This window comes from Cheilinus undulatus, linkage group 9 (genome assembly GCF_018320785.1).
Source record: "Cheilinus undulatus linkage group 9, ASM1832078v1, whole genome shotgun sequence".
Lineage (NCBI taxonomy): Eukaryota > Metazoa > Chordata > Actinopteri > Labriformes > Labridae > Cheilinus > Cheilinus undulatus.
The window spans coordinates 21,754,596-21,773,159 of NC_054873.1; the positions used below are offsets into that span (position 1 = coordinate 21,754,596).

At 39.9% G+C, this 18,564-nt stretch overlaps 2 protein-coding genes across 2 annotated transcripts; one reads left to right on the top strand and one right to left on the bottom strand.

Moving 5' to 3' along the window:
* Positions 1-132: 132 nt before the first annotated feature.
* epx (eosinophil peroxidase) lies at positions 133-11,723 on the top strand. The gene is made up of 17 exons (XM_041794623.1): positions 133-150; positions 250-337; positions 415-505; positions 1,047-1,222; positions 1,644-1,776; positions 3,888-4,017; positions 4,094-4,300; positions 4,601-4,967; positions 5,040-5,200; positions 5,294-5,552; positions 5,640-5,810; positions 8,970-9,207; positions 9,298-9,509; positions 9,583-9,747; positions 11,084-11,167; positions 11,257-11,353; positions 11,600-11,723. Exons 1-17 carry the CDS (start codon positions 133-135, stop codon positions 11,655-11,657), a joined length of 2,655 nt encoding a protein of 884 aa, XP_041650557.1. The 3' UTR covers positions 11,658-11,723.
* A 649-nt stretch (positions 11,724-12,372) lies between these two features.
* rab3il1 (RAB3A interacting protein (rabin3)-like 1) lies at positions 12,373-18,145 on the bottom strand. The gene is made up of 9 exons (XM_041796753.1): positions 17,967-18,145; positions 17,764-17,859; positions 17,491-17,568; positions 17,109-17,345; positions 15,404-15,532; positions 15,214-15,326; positions 14,580-14,679; positions 14,419-14,485; positions 12,373-14,296 (listed from the first exon to the last, which is right to left on the bottom strand). The coding sequence occupies exons 3-9, from the start codon at positions 17,554-17,556 to the stop codon at positions 14,211-14,213; spliced, it is 798 nt and encodes a 265-aa protein (XP_041652687.1). The 5' UTR covers positions 17,557-17,568; positions 17,764-17,859; positions 17,967-18,145; the 3' UTR covers positions 12,373-14,210.
* Positions 18,146-18,564: the final 419 nt, after the last annotated feature.

An 18,564-nucleotide genomic window follows, 5' to 3' on the forward strand; every position in this document is an offset into this window, starting at 1 on the left:
ATGCTTGGAGTCTACACAAACTGAGCTGCACATATTCATCGGTAGGCTCTCAAAATGAGTTAGAGCCACAGCAGTAAGATGCTGTAAACCTGGTTGGTTTTCTTGGCCTGAGGAATTGTTTAAAGGTTCCTCATGGATGAAGCACCCATGGTGAGTTTGTTTTTCTTTCTTTTTTGTTTAACTTACTACTGTTATGGAGTAAAGAGATTCATTTCTGGAGATATTCAGTGAGATTTGTTTGAATCTCAGGTGTCCATCCCTCTGCTCGGGCTGGCTCTGGTCCTCCTAAGCTTCCCTCAGCATGCTTCCCTGGATGCAGTTTTCCAGAATACCTCAGGTAGGATCAAAACACTACTGAGATCAAGTACTGGAAAGACTTTTATACAAAGCTATTTCTGTTTTTGTTGATTTTAGGAGCGTTGTATCCAGGCTCTGTGTTTGTAAAGGAGGCTCTGCAGAGAGCAATCTGGCTGACTGATGCTGCTTATGCACGCACAAGTGAAAGGTACCAGTGACTTATACAGTCGTTTATTATTGAATAGGAAAAAAAACTTTATTTTTCCTCTTGATACCACTGTATTGAAATAATTAAAACTACAATCTGACAAATACAGTGCTGTTTTTTATACATATGTCACACTTCAATGTTTCAGAAAATTGAACAGATTTTAACATTAGACAAAGATAACTTGAGTAAATACAAAATTCAGACACAAAGTCATTGATATCTATCAGTCTGGAAAGGGTTACAAAGCCATTTCTTGGGCTTTGGGACTCCAGTTAACCATGGAGAGAGCCATTATCCACAAATGAAGAAAACTTCAAACAGTGGTGAAGCTTCACCAGAGTAGCCAACCTACCAAATTGGTGTTGACCTTTGACCTCCAAAGTCTTATCACCTGTGAGGCAGAGTGGTAGTTTGTGCTAAGTTCTTGAGACGTTCACAGAATTGGCCCAGACAGAGGGGTGTGCGGACAGAAAACAGCACTGAAAACATGATGTCTCTGTCCTTGGCTGAGGCGTGAAATATTAATGTCTTTCTCCAGGGTGAAGACGTCACTGTCTGAAGGAGCTCTGAGACCCAGTGACCTGCTGGCTAAGTTTAAACAGACTGAAGCCACAACGCAGACCCAGATACGGGCTGCAGAACTGCTGGACAACACTGTGGAGCTGATCAGAGAGATGGTCTACACTCATGCTATGGAGCAGCCTGGCCCTCATGGTACTGAACCATATTATCACACAACACAAAAACACTGTATTTTCCTTTATTCACAAACTCTTCCATTGCTTCTTTCTCATACCAGGCCTACTTTATACCTCTCAGTATGAATATGTTTCCGGAAACAGAATCACTGGAACTTTTTATTGATTCTCTCATTATTTATTGACACTACACAACACCAGAGACACCACCACACCATACTAAACCATAGTTCTGCGGTAGAGGCTGAAAACAAACAGAGATTCAACTTCTCACATTTTCAGCTAAAGCCACAGAAAGTCATAATCCAGATTGAACATCTATTATATACTCACAGTTCCTGGTTCATGTCATTCTCTTTATTTGAATGTGTGATTAATGATTCTCATAAAAGATCTTTTAAAGTTTTATAGCTTTAATACACTGTATGCTCCCAAAGAGCTTCTGAGTGAAGGAGATGTTGAGAATCTGCTGCAGGCGACCGGCTGCTTCACTGAGCTTCAAAGACCAAGCTGTAAATCAGACTGTCTGTCAAAACGCTACAGATCCATCACAGGAGAGTGCAACAACAGGTTGGTGCCTTCACACTGACAAATCTTTTTTAGATTTTATTTTCGGGCCTTTTCATGCCTTTGATTGGACTTATTTATTTTCTGGAAAATGTAGGAAGTGCATGAGTTTTTTTTAAAGCTTTAATAATTTAATTTCAGCGAAATTTATATAAAGAATTCTCATGAAATGAAGTTCAGCATTAATCATGCAGGATATCGTGGTCATATGCCCAGCCATGATCAGCTGATGGCCAGCTCTCAATTACCTCCTCCCAGCTCCCACTTCGGTGCATTTAAATATCAAATCCTTCTCACTAATCCCTTCTTCCAATAATTCTGATGCACCGTGCTGCTGCAGGCAAAGCTTAACCTCCTCCACCCTAGCCTCCTCCTTTATAGCATAAGCTTGCTACATCCTCATATTCAGATTCATGCTACTATGGATAAATTGCTTTAAACTAAATTTACCATATTCAATTTTTCTGGAAAGTGTCTGGATTTTCCTAGACTATTTTAAGGGACTTTCCTTACTAATTATCAAGAATTTCCATAGAGTTTTAAGGGAACTCTAATGGGACAATTTTAGTAGCATTCCCTGTAATTATCTAACATTTTTGGAAATTTCTATATTTTTATCTGGATAGTTTGGCTATTCCTGGTGAATTATCAGCAAGATTTTTTTGACATTTTTTAGAATTTTGTCTTAAGTATTTCAGAACTTTTCAGAAGGTTTTTTACAATTTATTTGTTAAAACAGCTGAAGAGGGACAAAAACAAAAGGTTTGAAAATTTTCTTTAGGAAGTATAAGAGGCTTTCAGAGATTTTTGTCAAGGTTTTTTATAGTTTACTGGGAATTTTTGAAAATCTCCCTAAAATTTTCTAAACCTTTTCTGTGACATCTTAAGACATTTTGAAAAAGTCCTGGAATTTCTGAAATAATACATTATTTAAAGATTTTCTTTCCTTTTGAGTTACCCGGGCACAGTCTGGATTTTTTTTCCTGCAATTGTTCATGATTTTTCAGGGGATGTTTGGAAGTATTGTCTGAAATTTTTAGGAATTCAGGATTTTTTTTTTTCCCAGAAATGTGCAGGGGAAATTTTGGACGGGTTTCCCAAATTCTTTCAGGATATCTTGTCAGTAAATTTGTGAGGAATTTATGTCTGGAAGTTGTAGAAATTTTGTCTCAGTTTTTTTGTTGGACCTGTGTGGAAACTAAGGGGAAATTTAATTAGGATTTTTTTTTCTTAGATTTGTTTTTTGGGCCTTTTTGTGCCTTTATTAGATAGAGGAGGACAGTGGATAGACTTGGAAACAGGGATGAGAGTGGGGGAGAGACATGCAGCAGAGGGCCTCAGGCTGGATTCGAACCTGGGCTGCCTGTGTACATGGTGCGCGCCTTAACCACTCGACTACCGGCACACCCTAATTAGGAATTTTTTGAACACTTTTGTAGAAATGTTATAAATCAACCCCAGTAATCCTAGGGGAATTTTCCCCGCTATATCAATAGATTTGTATTACTGTATGTGGTCATTTTTTAGAAATTTTTAAAATCCTCACAGATATTTTGGAATCTGTCTTGGGAAAGGTAACTGTCAGGAAAGTTTCCTCAAATTCAGAGGAGTTTCAATCAATTCTGAGCACAAAAACTGTCCAGCAACTTCCCAGAAAGCTCCTTCTAATTCCCAGTCAAGATATATTTTATTAATATTTTGAAAAAAAAAAAACAAGTGAAGATTTTAAAAAATCCTGTAAAATTGTCTGAAATATTGGGAGAGCTATCTCAAAATTGCACAATTTTTCAGAAACTTTCTTGGTAATTTTTTCCTGGTACTTTCAAAAAGTTTATCTCAAACCTGGAATTCATTGTGTAGATAACAACAATTTTCTTGTTGAAATCTTAAGCAATTTTGCATGATCTACATATAAGGACTTATGACGGGTGCATGGGTTTATCTTTTTTTTTTTTAAGTAACTTTAGTATCATTTTTCACCCCCTTTTTCAACGGGCTGTGGAGCTTCAAATCACAAACACAAAGAGCAATTTTGTCTAGACTAGATATTTGTTAAATATATAATTAGATATATATTTCTATCTGCGTGTCTGTTGTGTCCCTGTGGTGTTTAGACGTCATCCCAGATGGGGGGCAGCAAACATCCCCTACTCCCGCTGGCTTCCTCCAGAGTATGAGGACGCGTGGGGAATGCCTCGAGGTTGGGATCCAGAACATACCTACAATAATGCCACTCTACCTCCAGTAAGTGGTGCAGCAGCTCTCACTTTGCCTCTGTCGTGTTGGCTTCTGTGACTCAGAGAAAGTCTTTGTTGTTCAGGTGCGGCTGGTGTCTCAGGAGGTGCTGTTCACTCACAATGACAACATCTCTCTGGACTCCACTCTGTCCCACCTGCTGGTGGAGTGGGGTCAGTGGATAGACCATGACATGGTGCTGACGCCTCAGAGCCCGAGTACAGCTGCATTCAGGACTGGAGCTGACTGCACACGCACCTGCAGCAGAGACACACCCTGCTTCCCCATACAGGTTTGTGTTACTATCAGAGGTCTCCTGGGTACTCTAGCTCTGAACAGCTGATTTAAACAGCAACATTTAGGTGGGGGTTTATTGATATTCAAGTTGAAAACAATAAAACACAGTTTTAATTTACCAAGTAAATCATTATGGAATCAGTAAATTAATTTAAAGTAAAATGAATATATATAGACTCTATTTCTGCTCACAGTACATCTCATGGACCAGTTTCACACTAAGATAAGAAAAAATATGGTATAAAATGAACTTCAAACTTACAAAAATAGAAGAACAACTTTTTTCCCCCCCCAGATCCCTTTGTCAGATCCTCGCAATGGCGTCCAGAGCTGTATGCCTTTCTTCCGCTCGGCTCCCAGCTGTGTCTCTGGAGTCTTATCCCACCGCCAACGAGAGCAGCTCAATGCAATCACCTCTTTTGTCGATGCCAGCATGGTCTATGGCAGCTCCACCAGCCTGGCCTCGGCTCTGAGAAACCACTCCTCTCCTCTGGGCACGATGGCTCTCAACCTCCATCACTCAGACCACGGTTTGGCCTACATGCCATTCTTGCCTCGCCTGAAGGCTCACCTGGACCCATGTGGCCCTCGCAACTTCACCACCTCAGAGGAGTGGGGCAGATCTCTGCATCAGGAGAACGTCACATCCTGCTTTCATGCTGGTGAGTGAGTACACAAAGCAATCTGTCTGTTCTTTGAAAGCTTCACTGGAGTTTATGATTTATGTTTCACAGGTGACTCAAGAGCCAATGAGCATCTGGGGATGATCGCCCTGCACACAATGTTTCTGAGAGAGCACAACCGGCTGGTAAAAGAGCTGCACCAACTTAACCCTCACTGGAGCCCTGACACCCTTTACCAGGAGGCCCGCAAGATAATGGGAGCCATTCACCAGGTATAATCAGCAGCTTCAGCTGGACAGCCAGTCTTTTTACCTTCTGTAAGAGAGCTCTCCCAGCACTTGGACCTACTCTCTTTATCATTCCAGATCCTAACTTGGGATCACTACCTCCCACGGGTCCTCGGTGAGAGCACCATGTCTCGTCTGATGCCTCCCTATAAGGGTTACAATCCTGAGGAGGATCCAAGCATTGCTAACTCGTTTGCAGCTGCTGCGTTTCGATTTGCCCATGTCACAGTGCAGCCCGTTGTATCAAGGCTGGGGCCAGGATACGCCACTGACTCCAACCATACCCCATTGCCTCTGCATCACTCTCTATTTGCCTCTTGGAGGGTTGTGCAGGAAGGTAAACAGTGTGCTGCCATGCTGTAAACAAGATGTGCTTATGTATGACTTCTTCCTATATCTGCCTGTTTTTCTCCTGCTGTGTCAGGTGGTATAGATCCTGTGCTGCGAGGCTTGCTGCTATCTCCAGCCAAGCTGCAGACGCCAGGTCAGATGATGGTGGAAGAGCTGACAGAGAGGCTGTTTCAGGCACAGGGAGGGATGCCCCTGGACCTCGGGGCCCTTAACCTTCAGAGGGGCCGTGATCACGGCCTACCAGGTATAAAATTTGTTTTCTCTGAAACAGTTAGGCAGGGATGTTACAATACTTCACAATACAATTACAAATCAGTTTATTAAAGGACATCATTTCAATCAATTTGTTTGAAATATACATGCATTTTTGCAATTCTCTTTTTTGATCCAACCATCAGGGCTAGATCTGCTTTTGGGCTCTCTTATTCCATGCCAGTAGCTGAACGATAGAGGCAATACAGACATGACTGACCTGAAATGCTAGATGGACTTTTGACGCATTGCAGGGGTTATGTTTTACATCCATCAGGGTAACACCCCATAGTCTGTTTGATAAGGGCAGAACCTTTGAATAAAATCTCGGAAGGTGATTGGACAAACACAGGCCAATCAGAGCAACATGACATATGACATAGTGGGCATTCGCAGCCCTGGAGAGTAAACTATATAACATGAACTCAACAGGTATCATTGTTAACTAGCAATAGAGTCAATTGGTAACTAAAACTCACTGAAAGTTTTGTCATGTGAGAGAGAAGATGTTTTCACTCTTCCCCTTTTGCTGCTTGGGCATGAGTTTGCAAGAGTTACAGGCGGGGTTTAGTTGTTCTGTTCTGCAGTAATAACACAAGTATGTTTTAACAAAATAAAATACACTAGGGCTGCAAGCAGCCTGAAGGGCCCTCGCACCCCCGCACATGTTGGGGTGTGTGGCAACTTTAGGTGTGTGGGAATGCTTGGGTGATAGCAACCTGTGCAGTGTGCTGCAGCACAGCAGAGAGATCATGTAGATCCTCCAAGGACTCTCATTAAATAAAAAAATTGGTGATTGCACTTTCTATATGAGTTGGTACTGGCTGTTAATACTAGGTGTCAGTATGACAAGAAAGATGCAGATATGTAGATGTGATCAAGCTAGAGCCAATATTTCTTGTGTAAAAAAACAAAGGAGATGGAGTGTATTTTGCATGAGTTGCTACTGGAGTCATGCAGTAGGTGGCACTACAGCAAACTATGAAATTAACATTTAAATCTGTAGAGGGGCAGACCCTAGAAAAACAAAACAAACAAAAAAACAAAGTTCAACAATCTGTCTAAATGTGTCTGATCGACAACGTTTAAATTAGTCCAAAGTCCTCAAGCTTATTGGGAGACTATTTTACAGCTTTATGGCTTGCAGCTGGCAGCATACTCTGGAACTTTTTCATACCACAAACACGATCCCTGGTTTAGGACCAAAGAGCTCAGCTTTTAGTGTGTAGGTGCCAAAAAAGTGAAGAGTCAAGCCATGCAGAGTTAGATATGATATCTAACATCATCTGTTGCACCTTGTGAAAAGTGCACAGTTATGAGGAAAAAGCTTAATCTATTGAAATTAAAAACATGTTTTGACAAGGTGGTATCATTTTTAAAAAGAGCTCTTCTCTGAATGACACAGCAAAAACCACGGTCTGTTTGTATTTCTCTATCAAAATAGGGTTAAGACTTTCCCTGTAAATTATGTAACAGAGGGCAGTGCCAAATGCAGTAAGATTGCTTTTTGGCCTTGGAGCAGAGGAGAGATCTCAGGCCAGAACTTATTTAGGGACTGTAATCTATCACTGATCCCACACTGACTCTTGATATAGTAAATACACTGCATAAAAAACCCTCTACACTGCATCAGACCACCAAGTCCCTTAGTACTGTATGTAAGTATTTAAGTCTCTTGACACTGGATTGTTTTCCTTAAAAATTATGGAACTACAGCATAATAAGTCAGTTATCAGAGCTTTGGATGGTTTCAGGAAAGCTTGAAGGATTTATCATGTGTCTCTAATGGCTCAGACTCCACTACATTTGAAGCTTTAAGTTGTTGAATGATTATATCTTTTTGCCTCAAATGGATTACTGATATTCCTGCTAACTATTCTAAACCTTTTGCAGCTTGCCCACTCACAGAACCAAACTAGAAAAGCACTCGGAGAGTGCCGACCTCCGCCATTAGTCCTATCTCCCAATAGTATAGAATCCTTTAAAAAAATTCCTGGATCCAGACAGTGATTCGGATCAGTCCCAAAATCTAATTAGTTCTTCCTTATGCCACTTCTGACGTTTCCTGAAAATTTCATCAAAATCCATACACAACTTTTTGAGTCATGTTGCTAACAAACAAACTAACAAACTAACTAACAAACCCACCCGATCACATAACCTCCTTGGCAGAGGTAAAAATATTATTGCATCTTTGAATAGATCCTTTTAAAGATTAACTCTTCAAAACCAGTGGGAGAAAGATCAATTAAGCTAAAACCATTTTTAATTAAATTGTAATTAATATAAACTGAGCTCAAAGAAATTTTAAATTGGCTGATTTTTTTTTTTTTTCATTTACATTTAGTGATACTGTGGTGTAATTTTCAAAGAGTGCCAGTTTGTGAGCAGGTCTGTGTTATTCACTTAAACGAAATCAGTCCCATCTCAGGGTCAGCATCCTTCAAAGTATCCAACCTTGCCACCGCAAACTGAATGTATCTCCAGATTTGTTGAAAAAAGTAAGATGTATGTGTCAAAATTTGAGGGAGTCTCCAAAATTGGACACCCTTTGTTGTGCCATTTTAACTTAAATGCACCCCTTGGAGAATGCAGCCCCTGAATTGGGACGTAGCTACTATTTGTACACTTTATGGACTCTACAGTATACCTGATCTGAGTGTAAGAGAAAATCAGGGCCTATGAAACAGCCTTATGTAGTGCTTCATCCCAGATGCAAGGCTGCAAAGACGCAGACTTTAACCAACACTATCTCCATTTAGGCGCTTTTGGTTAGTCTCTCACATTTAATGTATTAGGTCTTAGTAAGAAACTATTCAAGATTATGAAAAATATATTAAATACTGTTCTGTCACAGTGTTAGCGCTATCAGGAGCTACACACCAGATTCTTTAATCTCTATGAAAAATAGCCATGTTCACGCATACACTCTTGAAAAATTACAAGAAATATACTGACAGGCCGACCCAGTATCCAACAGTATATTAATACTACATTTAAAATGCTGATATAAACATGATATAAACATAGAAAACATTTCCTGCTGCATTCAGACATCTGCTATCCCTAACTTCAGATGAAAATCTTATCATTTGTGTTACACATGCAGCTCACCCCCCCCCCCCCCTTCTGCTCCATCTCTTCCCATCAGGATACTGTTCATGGAGAAAGTTCTGCAGCCTCTCTGTCCCAAACACCACATCTGAACTGGCTGAAATTTTGGGTAACTTCACTTTGGCTCACAAACTTCAGCTCCTGTATGGGACGCCACACAACATTGATTTGTGGGTTGGGGCCATCTCTGAGCCCGCCCTGCCTGGAGGTCGAATCGGACCACTTCTGTCCTGCCTGCTGGTGAGACAATTCAGAGCACTGAGAGATGGGGACAGGTAAACTAAACCCTCACTGTGAGTGTCTATGATGTGATATGACCATTATCATGAAGCAGGTAGAGGAATTTAATCTGTCTCTCTCTCCAGGTTTTGGTGGGAGAGGGAGGGAGTGTTCACCAGCACCCAGAGGAGACACCTCCGCACCATCTCTCTGTCCCGCATTATTTGTGACAACAGCCACATCACTCATGTCCCAGCTGACCCGTTCTCACGGACAGAAAGACCAGAGGACATGCTGGCTTGTTCACATCCGCTCATCCCCCACCTTAACCTCAGCCCATGGAAAGAACCTGACACAGGTGAGGCTGTAAAGATGGCACTCTGAGTTTGTCTGTTGTGTTTACATCAACCTGCCTGATGTCTCTCTTCCAGATCCCAGCTGTGGTCCCATTCCAAGGATTCAGTCCGGCTATTCTCTGCTCTGTGACTCAGCAATTTTGTATCAGTGTCTCTCTGGTTTCAAGTTGCTGGGATCTTCCTCCGTCAAGTGTGATCCAAACAGCCAGCAGTGGAGCCCCAAACCTCCCACATGTCAAGGTAGTAAAAGTGTTCTGTGTGGTTAATTTGTGCAGAATAACATTTAACAGTCCTTTGCTTTTATTGCATTGTGATATGGATGTGAACCAGAGCTTCAGTAGGTGAAGTTAGCACAGTGGCCATGAACCTCACATCCACTAAAGTTTGTCTCTTAGACTTGGATATGCCTTTATATCTGTGATATATTTGGTTAAGTTGTTGTAAACTTCCATTATTTAGCAATGTTTGAAAGACTTTTGTAACCATAAACTGTAGATTAAGAGGAACAGAACAACAGCTGCCATTGGGTGAAGCCAAAATATTTAGTCAAAACCTCTAATAAAGATGCTGTGTGTTGCAACATCAGTCCTATGTACCTGATTAAATTGCTCTTGTTCTCCAGTTTCTTCAAAGGACAGAAACATGTTACATGACTCCACCCTTCTTCACATCAACAGATTGTAACTGTTCAAAATTGTTGTTTTAAAAAAACATCTGAAAAATCAAACCTCTGGAGACATGATGCTATCAGAGTTTTGCGAAAAGCTAATGAATAAACGTTTGGGTTAATTGCTTCGTCAGCTTTTTTAAGAATTCCTTTCTACGCTTTTAAGACCCTTGCTGCCCTTGAGCTTTAAAAATATAGTTTTCAAATACATGTACTTAATATGGCTTTAGTCCCCCTTTTGCAGCTCTAACAGCCTCCTCTCTTCTTGGAAGATTTTTCACAAGATTTTGGAGAGTTTTTGTGCACATTCATTTCGTAGAGCATTTATTAGGTCAAGCACTGATGTTGGATGAGGTCAGGACTCTCTGCAGGCAAGTGAAGTTCTCCCACACCAAACTCATCAAACCATGTCTTTATAGTTTTATTCTTACATTAATGCCAGCAGAAGTTCATAACTCTTCTTCTATGGAATCAGCAGAGCGTTGGCACTTTTTATGCACCATGCGTCCTAGCAGTCATTGACCCCACTCTGTGATTTTGGGGTCTGCTTTGTGGCTGAGTAGCTGTTGTTCCTAAATGCTTTCACTTTCTAACAAAATCACTTACAGTCAACTGTGGAATAACAAGCAGGGATGAAATTTCACAAACTGTCTTATTGTAAAGATGGCATCCCTCACAGTACCATGCTTAAAGTCACTGAGCTCAGAACGACCCGTTTTGGATCATCAATGTTTGCAAGTGGAGACAGCATGGCTAGGTGTCGGATTTTAAACATTTGTTGCAATGTATCTGACTGAAACACCTGAATTCAGTTATCAACAGGCAAATACTTTTGTCCATAGAGAGTATCTCCAGAACTTGAATTTGGGTAGCCTGTTTTGACCATTTTCTTATCAATTGCCTTTGCAGATATTAATGAATGTGAAGAACAAAGTTCTCTCTGCCCACAAAACCTGGAGTGCATCAACACACAAGGGTCCTTCATTTGCTCAGGTTAGTACAATTTATTTCATCTTTTGATAAATGCCATTTTTTAAAAACACAGTACTAAAGGTACCTTTTATTTCTGTGCATTTATTTAGAGCCCTCCTCACTGTCAGCTGTTTCTGTGGTCACTGCAGTGGTTGTAGTTGTTGGTACTGTGGCTGTGCTGCTGATGATCATGTTCTGTTATCGAAGGTGAGTCACTAAAGAAAGAATCATCTTTACTGTACACTATTGAAGTCCAGTTTCAAGGGGGCATATGAAAAAAAACACTAATATTTTTTTGCACATATATTTGGTTATCTGGAGTATGTACCACAGACAAAATGTAAAATTAGCCAAAACAGTCCTTTATTAATGGTCCTTCTATGTCTGGAAACAAGAAATATGATGGTCTGTTGCTTTGTTTTTTTAAGTCTTAACTTCATTTCTCTTTTCCAGATATTTCCCAAAGAAAGAAGAGTTCATCAATACAGCCTGTTGCCAGGGAAAAAGTTAGTTTGCTTAGGTTTTGTCAAAATGTTTTGTATTATATGAAAATATTTTACTGTCTTTAATGTATTTGCTTTTTAAAACAATTATCTGTTGTTTATTTAAGCTGTCTACCATTGTAGAAAATTGTATCTAGATTTGGCTGAAGAGGTTATCATTTCAAATTAAAATGAGGTTTATTGCTCTCACATCATGTTTTTCCTGACTTCACCCTACATCAGTGATCACTGTGACACTTCCCAGTCAGACTATTATCAAAGCAATAATCTGTATGATGACGCCGTAAAAATAGAAAAGCAAGCTTATATAAGACTTCTCCATCCGGCAACTAAAAATCTTACTGGAATGTCTGAACCAAAAACAGACTTTCATACCTTAAAGCCCCTCTGAGCAGGATATGCTCTGTGTCCCCCCGTGCCACTGCCCTGATTCCTGCTTACAAACCTGTGAGGTAACAGTGGGTAGTGAGGTGTTTGAAGCTTTTATTTTTTTGATGTTGGGGCAACCATTCAGTTCCTGGCAATGACCTGAATTAATCTAAATCCAGTAAGTGGTGAGAAAATAGATCTCTGTGTCATTATTTAAAGAGTCACTGCTTATAAAACTTATGTGGGAACCTTACAATAAGCCACAAAGACCTCATAACAAAGTGAAAGCAGTGGATCTTTTATCTGCTATCAGATTGTATTCAAAGAAGATCAATAAATCACACAGTACAAAGGTGACAAAGACTACATAGGCTTGTTTTTAATGGAGTGTTTACACCAGAGACAGCAATTTACTCTGAGGTCAGGAACCCCAAGGTCTGTAAGAGAGCTAAGAAGCAGATATTGCACTTTCTGAAATGATAGCCTTCATTTTTACCTTCAACAGTTTTCTGTAAAATCTTCCATTTATAATAATCTATAATATGAGGTACAATCAAAATACATTGCATAATTATGGCTATTTACTGCATTCATGCAAAGTCATTTATGGCTTCTTGTAAATACATACAGTTCTGCAGACATGCAAAACGACAGTGGCAACAGTGGTACATGGTGTCACTTGTATTAAAGCTTGTTCTTTTGCCATCCGATAAGCTGTATTGAGCACAGATGTGGCATTATTATATATCTGATTATTTAGTACAGGTCAAGCTCACATGAAGCTGTTTATTGTGAGAAGCTATAGTTGTTTCTTTTGTGTTTTTATACAAGGCACCAAGAACAGGAAGTGCAGCAGTGGATAGACAAAGTTAAGGCCATGCTGAGACAAAACTAGTCAAAAATTAAGTATGTAATGCTCTTGAGCATTAACTTGAAATTAAAAAAACATACATAATTGCAACCTTGGTACAGAACAACATTACATATTCTTTACTATGTAATATCTGAGGTACAAAAAAACTTTCTAGACTGCCTTTAACCTTACCCTTTCATTGTGCTCGCCTTTGTCCAATACTAACCTCTCGTTTCCACTCATGTATGTGACTGATTTCAGTATATCCATAATTAAATGCATGATGCACCCTGGTGTCCAAGCAAGAAAGTGCACTTCTTTACTGATGGATAAAACTCTGACAGAAAGTACCACCTGTAGCCATGGGGAGAGGATAATTTTGTCCAAATTTTGCAGTTTTGTAGTCTGGAATTTGTATTCAGACAAATATAAAGACAAAAACAGAACTTACATTGCATGTCAGAAATGTAGCATTATAAATAGTTCATTGAAAATGTGTATGAATGGCTCAAAAAAGCCAAGTCAAGCTATAGGTAGCCATTCAAATGTTTATACCGTATTTCCTCTACTAAAGACCGGGAATAAAACTGTGGCAAATCAGAGCAAGCCCTTCCTTTACTTGCCAAGGTATCATAAAGGATTAACTAATAATGATCTTAATTATTTTGCGTTTTTATTTGAAACAGCATTATTCTTTTTCCTTCAAACAGGAATCTATTTGAAATTGTGCAGCTTTTCTTGCCTTTACAGTCATATTTTATCATAATGTTAATATTGAGTTAATTGATAAATCATGCCTATTTTTCATATCTAATTAATCTGACAGTATTTCATATCAAGCTGATAAAAATGTGACTTTACTTGAATGATAGGAAGCTAGCAGCTTGATTGCTATATTAGCACATGGACATATGGTCTATCCAAAATCCACCCCAAAAGTTCCATTTTTTTAACATACTTGTGGCACTGTCTGGATGAAGATACTACAGAGGCTCGCCTCTGTAACCATTCATAAGTGAAAACGATAGCTAATATCTGGCAGATTACAGCCAAAGTCTATTTTTTATCCATGACAAGTTGTGGAAACTCAAAAACGGAAACATCTCTCCTCTCATTGCCAGAGAATTACTAAAGGCCTGAACTTAAGTCTGCACCGGTAACATTTTTGCCTCCTTTAATTAAAGTGGCACAACATTATCTTCTTCCCTTGTTTTTTAGCCTCTGCAGCAGCACCAGTACTCTACAGCTTTCGCAAAAACCTCATCCTTGACCTGTTTGTTACCACAGTTTGACACTGACTCACAGTTTTGTCTGTGGTTTCAGTGGACTGTCAGGTCCTCTAGCCCTGGTCTGTGGGGTAGAAACCTAACTTGGTAACTGTCATTTCTCTGCGGAGACGCATCACCTCCCAGAACATCTGCTCTGCTGCATGAGAAAAACAACAGATACAGCATGTCAGTGTCCTGAATGGAACCCTTGTTGGCAACAAAAAGACCCATACTAAGAATTATTTAGAAAGTATTTCAAGTATGTGAGTGTTAACGTACCATTGTGTCTCACCAGGCCCTGCTGGATGTAGCGAATGTAAGTGAAGAAATTGCAAACAGCTGTGATCTAGAAGGGAGAAATAAGGACAAGGTCACATGAAGCAACACTTATCAGCCATAGTAGTGTATCTGATGAAGGTTACTGAGATAAACCGAGTTACCCGTGCTCGACTGGATGGAGAAATGTAATAGTAGCTCCCCTTGTCTCCAAGTTTGATGCGATGACGGCAGAGGCGCGACATGCCGCTTAATGCACATTTTCTACAGAAAAGAGAGATTATCATCATCCTGTTATCACACTGAACATCATGAATAAACAATAAATTCTCTGTATCCTGACATAAAAAACTAAATGAAAACACAGAAGAGGGCAGCGTACAATCAGAGAAAGTTAGTCACTGAAAGAGGAAAAAAGTCAAGTTCTCATAAAATGACGCACAGACACATGCAGAAGCGAGTGTGGATTATTTTGTTAAAGGTTTGTTTACACACGTCTGGATAGCAGACCGACATTCATGCCACAGTAATGCATGTTAGTGAAAAAAGACCATCAGGTTGATTGGTTCCTGAGATGACTTACGTCTCTATTGCTGCCCTAAAGCCACTGGAAGAAAAATATTTAGAAATCAGACAGTGATTAGAAACACACCTGCGTATTAAACCCTTAGATTTGTGGTAAAATGTGAAAAACCCCTCTGCTAACACCATTATCATCAAGAGAGAAATTAAACCAGATTATAGAGTGAATGGTGAGGAAAAAATGGGGAAAAAAATAGTTTAGACGTGATAACTCACTTAGGACCTCCACACTCTACAGCCGAGGCTTTCACCATTGGTAATGCTGACATGGCTACAGGCTCGATGGTCAAGGAGTTGTTTTCCACCGCACTCTGCACAAGCTGGGACAGCTGTGGACGACACAATCATTCACTTTAAACTGTGAAATACATATGCACATGACACAGAGGTGGGGGGAGATCCTGACCTCAGATCTTGTGAAGGAGAGGCAGGGTCCAATGTCTTCCCTGTAGATGCGACTCAGGAAAGCAGAAGAGCGATCTAGACTTGGCTTTTCCTTCCACATCAAAAACTCTGCATACAGAATTGAGTCAATCTGGAAACAGAAAACAAACTTATTAAACTGCCTGGTGGTTATCCATTGATTTAAAAACAAAAAAATATGCAAAGATGTCAGAAAATGACACCTTGTGAAAAAACATTATGGGTCTCCAGCCATTGAGCTCTCTAAGGACAAACCAAGCTGTGCTAATTGCTAATGACATCACCAGTAATCTAAATATTATCAGTGACATGATGAAGTTGTAATGTTTACCAGGTTAACCAGCCTTGTAAGAATGCTTCCATTTGCTGATGTCAACCAAACAATTCAAACACCTTAAACTGAAAAGACTTCTTTAGTTAGAGAAGCAAGTTCTAAACATCCTTACATCCAACCATACATCCTTAGAGGGCAAGCCGGGACCAAATGTCAGGGAAACTGATTAAATATACAGACTACTCAGGGTTTTCCACAAGCGACAATGGTCAGCTGACTAGTCACTTTATTACAGCCATCTACTTTTTCTCCTTTTGTTTACTCCACAATGTAGTTTGACTCAAGTTTTTCCTTTATATTCAAGGGCAATTTCAGCATTTCATCTTAAAGTAACTTTAGATACAGAAGGTTTCTTTGCAACTTAAACATTAAATTAATCTCCTTATTGTGGTGAAATTACTCATGTTGTATTTCATGTTTGGCTGGACTCTGAAAGTCTTAATTTAATGGAAGTTTTTAAAGCAGCTAACACAATTCTCTAGTGAGATTTGTGTTTTACCTTAAATAATAATTGTAAAATGACTCTTGTGAAAAACAACATATCAAATCTTGCAACAATGTGAGTTCCATGCCTTTCTAACTTGCTATGTTTTACTTATAGGCTGACCACTCCATATGTACATGGAAAACCATGGGCAAAATATGTCATAAGTGAAGGGAAAATCTGCCATCTGCTAATGCAGGAAGAAAAAAAGTCAACAAAACAAGTTTTTTTTCTTTTTTTCATTTGGCCACGATGGTGGTGCCAAATATGGCAACCTTGAGAAAGTTGTTGAGGAGTGGGGACGTTAATTCGATTTTGAAACAAAGGATGCAAAACAAACTTTTCTACTGTTGATTCTTGAATCAACAAAGTGAAGATACTTTTCTTGTTACACCCTTTCAAAATGTTTGCGCACAAACACCTTTTAGCATAAACTGACTTGTGCTGGCTGTACAGAACTTTATATACTTTATATAAAGCAGGATAACCTGACCCATGAAAGTGTACAATTTTCAAGAAAAAGACTAATCAGTCTTTAGCAAAATCTAATCAAAGCGATGCAGTTACCTGTCTGCACTCAGTGCATAGCCCCTCACCCTGCTGCTGCCAGTAAGGGTCTAAGCTCACATTGACAGACTGGCCAGGAACCAGGCAGAGTATCAGAGAGAGAAGAGCAGGAACAGCAGGCTGAGAGTGGCAGAGACACCACAGACAGGGAGGGGAAACAAGTCAAGGAGAGGTTAGTACTGAAGGAAAAGAAAACACACAGAGAACCTGGTTCAAGTCTAGAGATAAGAAAGACTGAAACAGGAATTAAGCCACTAAGGAGCAGAGGAGAAAAGAATAGAATATGAATTTCCTTCAAGCTACCTCTCGGTCCTCTTTGGTCGCAGGCTGAATGGTGACGGAGGAAGGTTCTGGTTTTCCAGGTGAAGGTGGAAAAGACCCGCTCGCACTCTTGTTACGGATGTGACCACCAATGTGTTTGTGCGCTCCCCTGGTTCCTGGGGACTGCAGCTGAGGATGGAGCTGGCGATTTGGCGAAGAAGGTGTTGATGTCAACACCAGAGTCTTGAGCGCCGTTACCTCTGCTTGTAGAACATCAATCTGGGAGAATCACACAAAAAGTACTGATAATACACTGAGAAAGGGATGAAAGAAACTTTTGTAGTTGACATACAATCAGTCTAGAATATTCTGAGTACAAGAGCAGTCTATTTTAAGAAGAAAACAGATAAAACTTCCCACAAACCTTTCCCTGAGCCTCCTTTAACTGCTTCTCTGCAGCTGCTTGTTTGACGTTCGCTTCATTCACCATCTTGTGAGCTTCCTGGCATGAGTAAAATATCAAAGCCTGATCATTATGAAGAAGCTGAAATATGCAGACTTTAACTTGCAGTAAATGTTTGTATTGTGATGTGATTACTGTATTTGAATGCATCACAGCTTAAAGTCACTTCCCTCATCACATCAGGTTTTCAGGCATGAGTCAGAATTACTTGTCAGAAAGCAATGATGACTTTACCTCAAACAGACTGGCCGTCAGCTCCTCCAGCTCCTGCTCCAACTGATTTCTGACCTGAGAAAGACGCTCACACTCTCTGTCCTTCAGTTTCAGTTCCTGAAAGACATGACACAATCATATTAAAAAGGAAGGACATTTGCATCGTCAACTCTTTTCTGTTTCAGGTTAAACAATTCTTGTCAGCATAAAGTAGGTTACAACACCCTCTTTGCAGCGTCCAACTGTTCCCTGAGGATCTCTGAGCCCTTTTCTCGGATTTCTTTCTCTCTGATCTCCAGTGAAGAGCTACGTAGCCGGGAGAGGTTGCCATGCTCTCTGCCAGAGGTGGGCCGGGCCTGGCCTCCTACCTCCACCCTGGAGTCTGGCTCTGGATCCAGATCTACCAACCTGCACATGGGCAGAAATATAAAAGTGATAGAGAGTCCACATCAAACACTTCAGGGTCAACATTTAAAGGTGCTGCATCCTTAAAAGGAAATGAGTTAACCTGAAATTTTTGATTTATGAAACAAGATATTACCATGTTTCTATTACCATGGCATCGAAACAGGTATTGATATTTTTTCTATCAAATCAAAGTTAAACATTTCAGTTTTCTGACAAACCTTTTTTGGTGTGAATCTTAAGAGAGATAATCTATAGATAGATGGATACTTTATTGGTTAATCCTGAGGGAAATTCAAGGTATTTTGTAGCGCTTGCAGACACATATGATCTCTTATATTTTTGTTACATTTCTTACATTTTCTCAACATTCTACACAGAAGGGAAAAACCTTACCAAATTAAAATTATATTTCAT

Coding starts and splice junctions, on each gene's coding strand:
- epx (XM_041794623.1), top strand. Junction 506..1,046: donor TATGCACGCACAAGTGAAAG/GTACCAGTGACT, acceptor GTCTTTCTCCAG/GGTGAAGACGTCACTGTCTG. Junction 11,168..11,256: donor AGGGTCCTTCATTTGCTCAG/GTTAGTACAATT, acceptor GCATTTATTTAG/AGCCCTCCTCACTGTCAGCT.
- rab3il1 (XM_041796753.1), bottom strand. CDS start 17,556: ATGGTGAATGAAGCGAACGTCAAACAAGCAGCTGCAGAGAAGCAGTTA. Junction 14,680..15,213: donor GTAGAGTGTGGAGGTCCTAA/GTGAGTTATCAC, acceptor TCTTTTCTGTAG/AAAATGTGCATTAAGCGGCA. Junction 14,297..14,418: donor GGGCCTGGTGAGACACAATG/GTACGTTAACAC, acceptor TTTCTCATGCAG/CAGAGCAGATGTTCTGGGAG.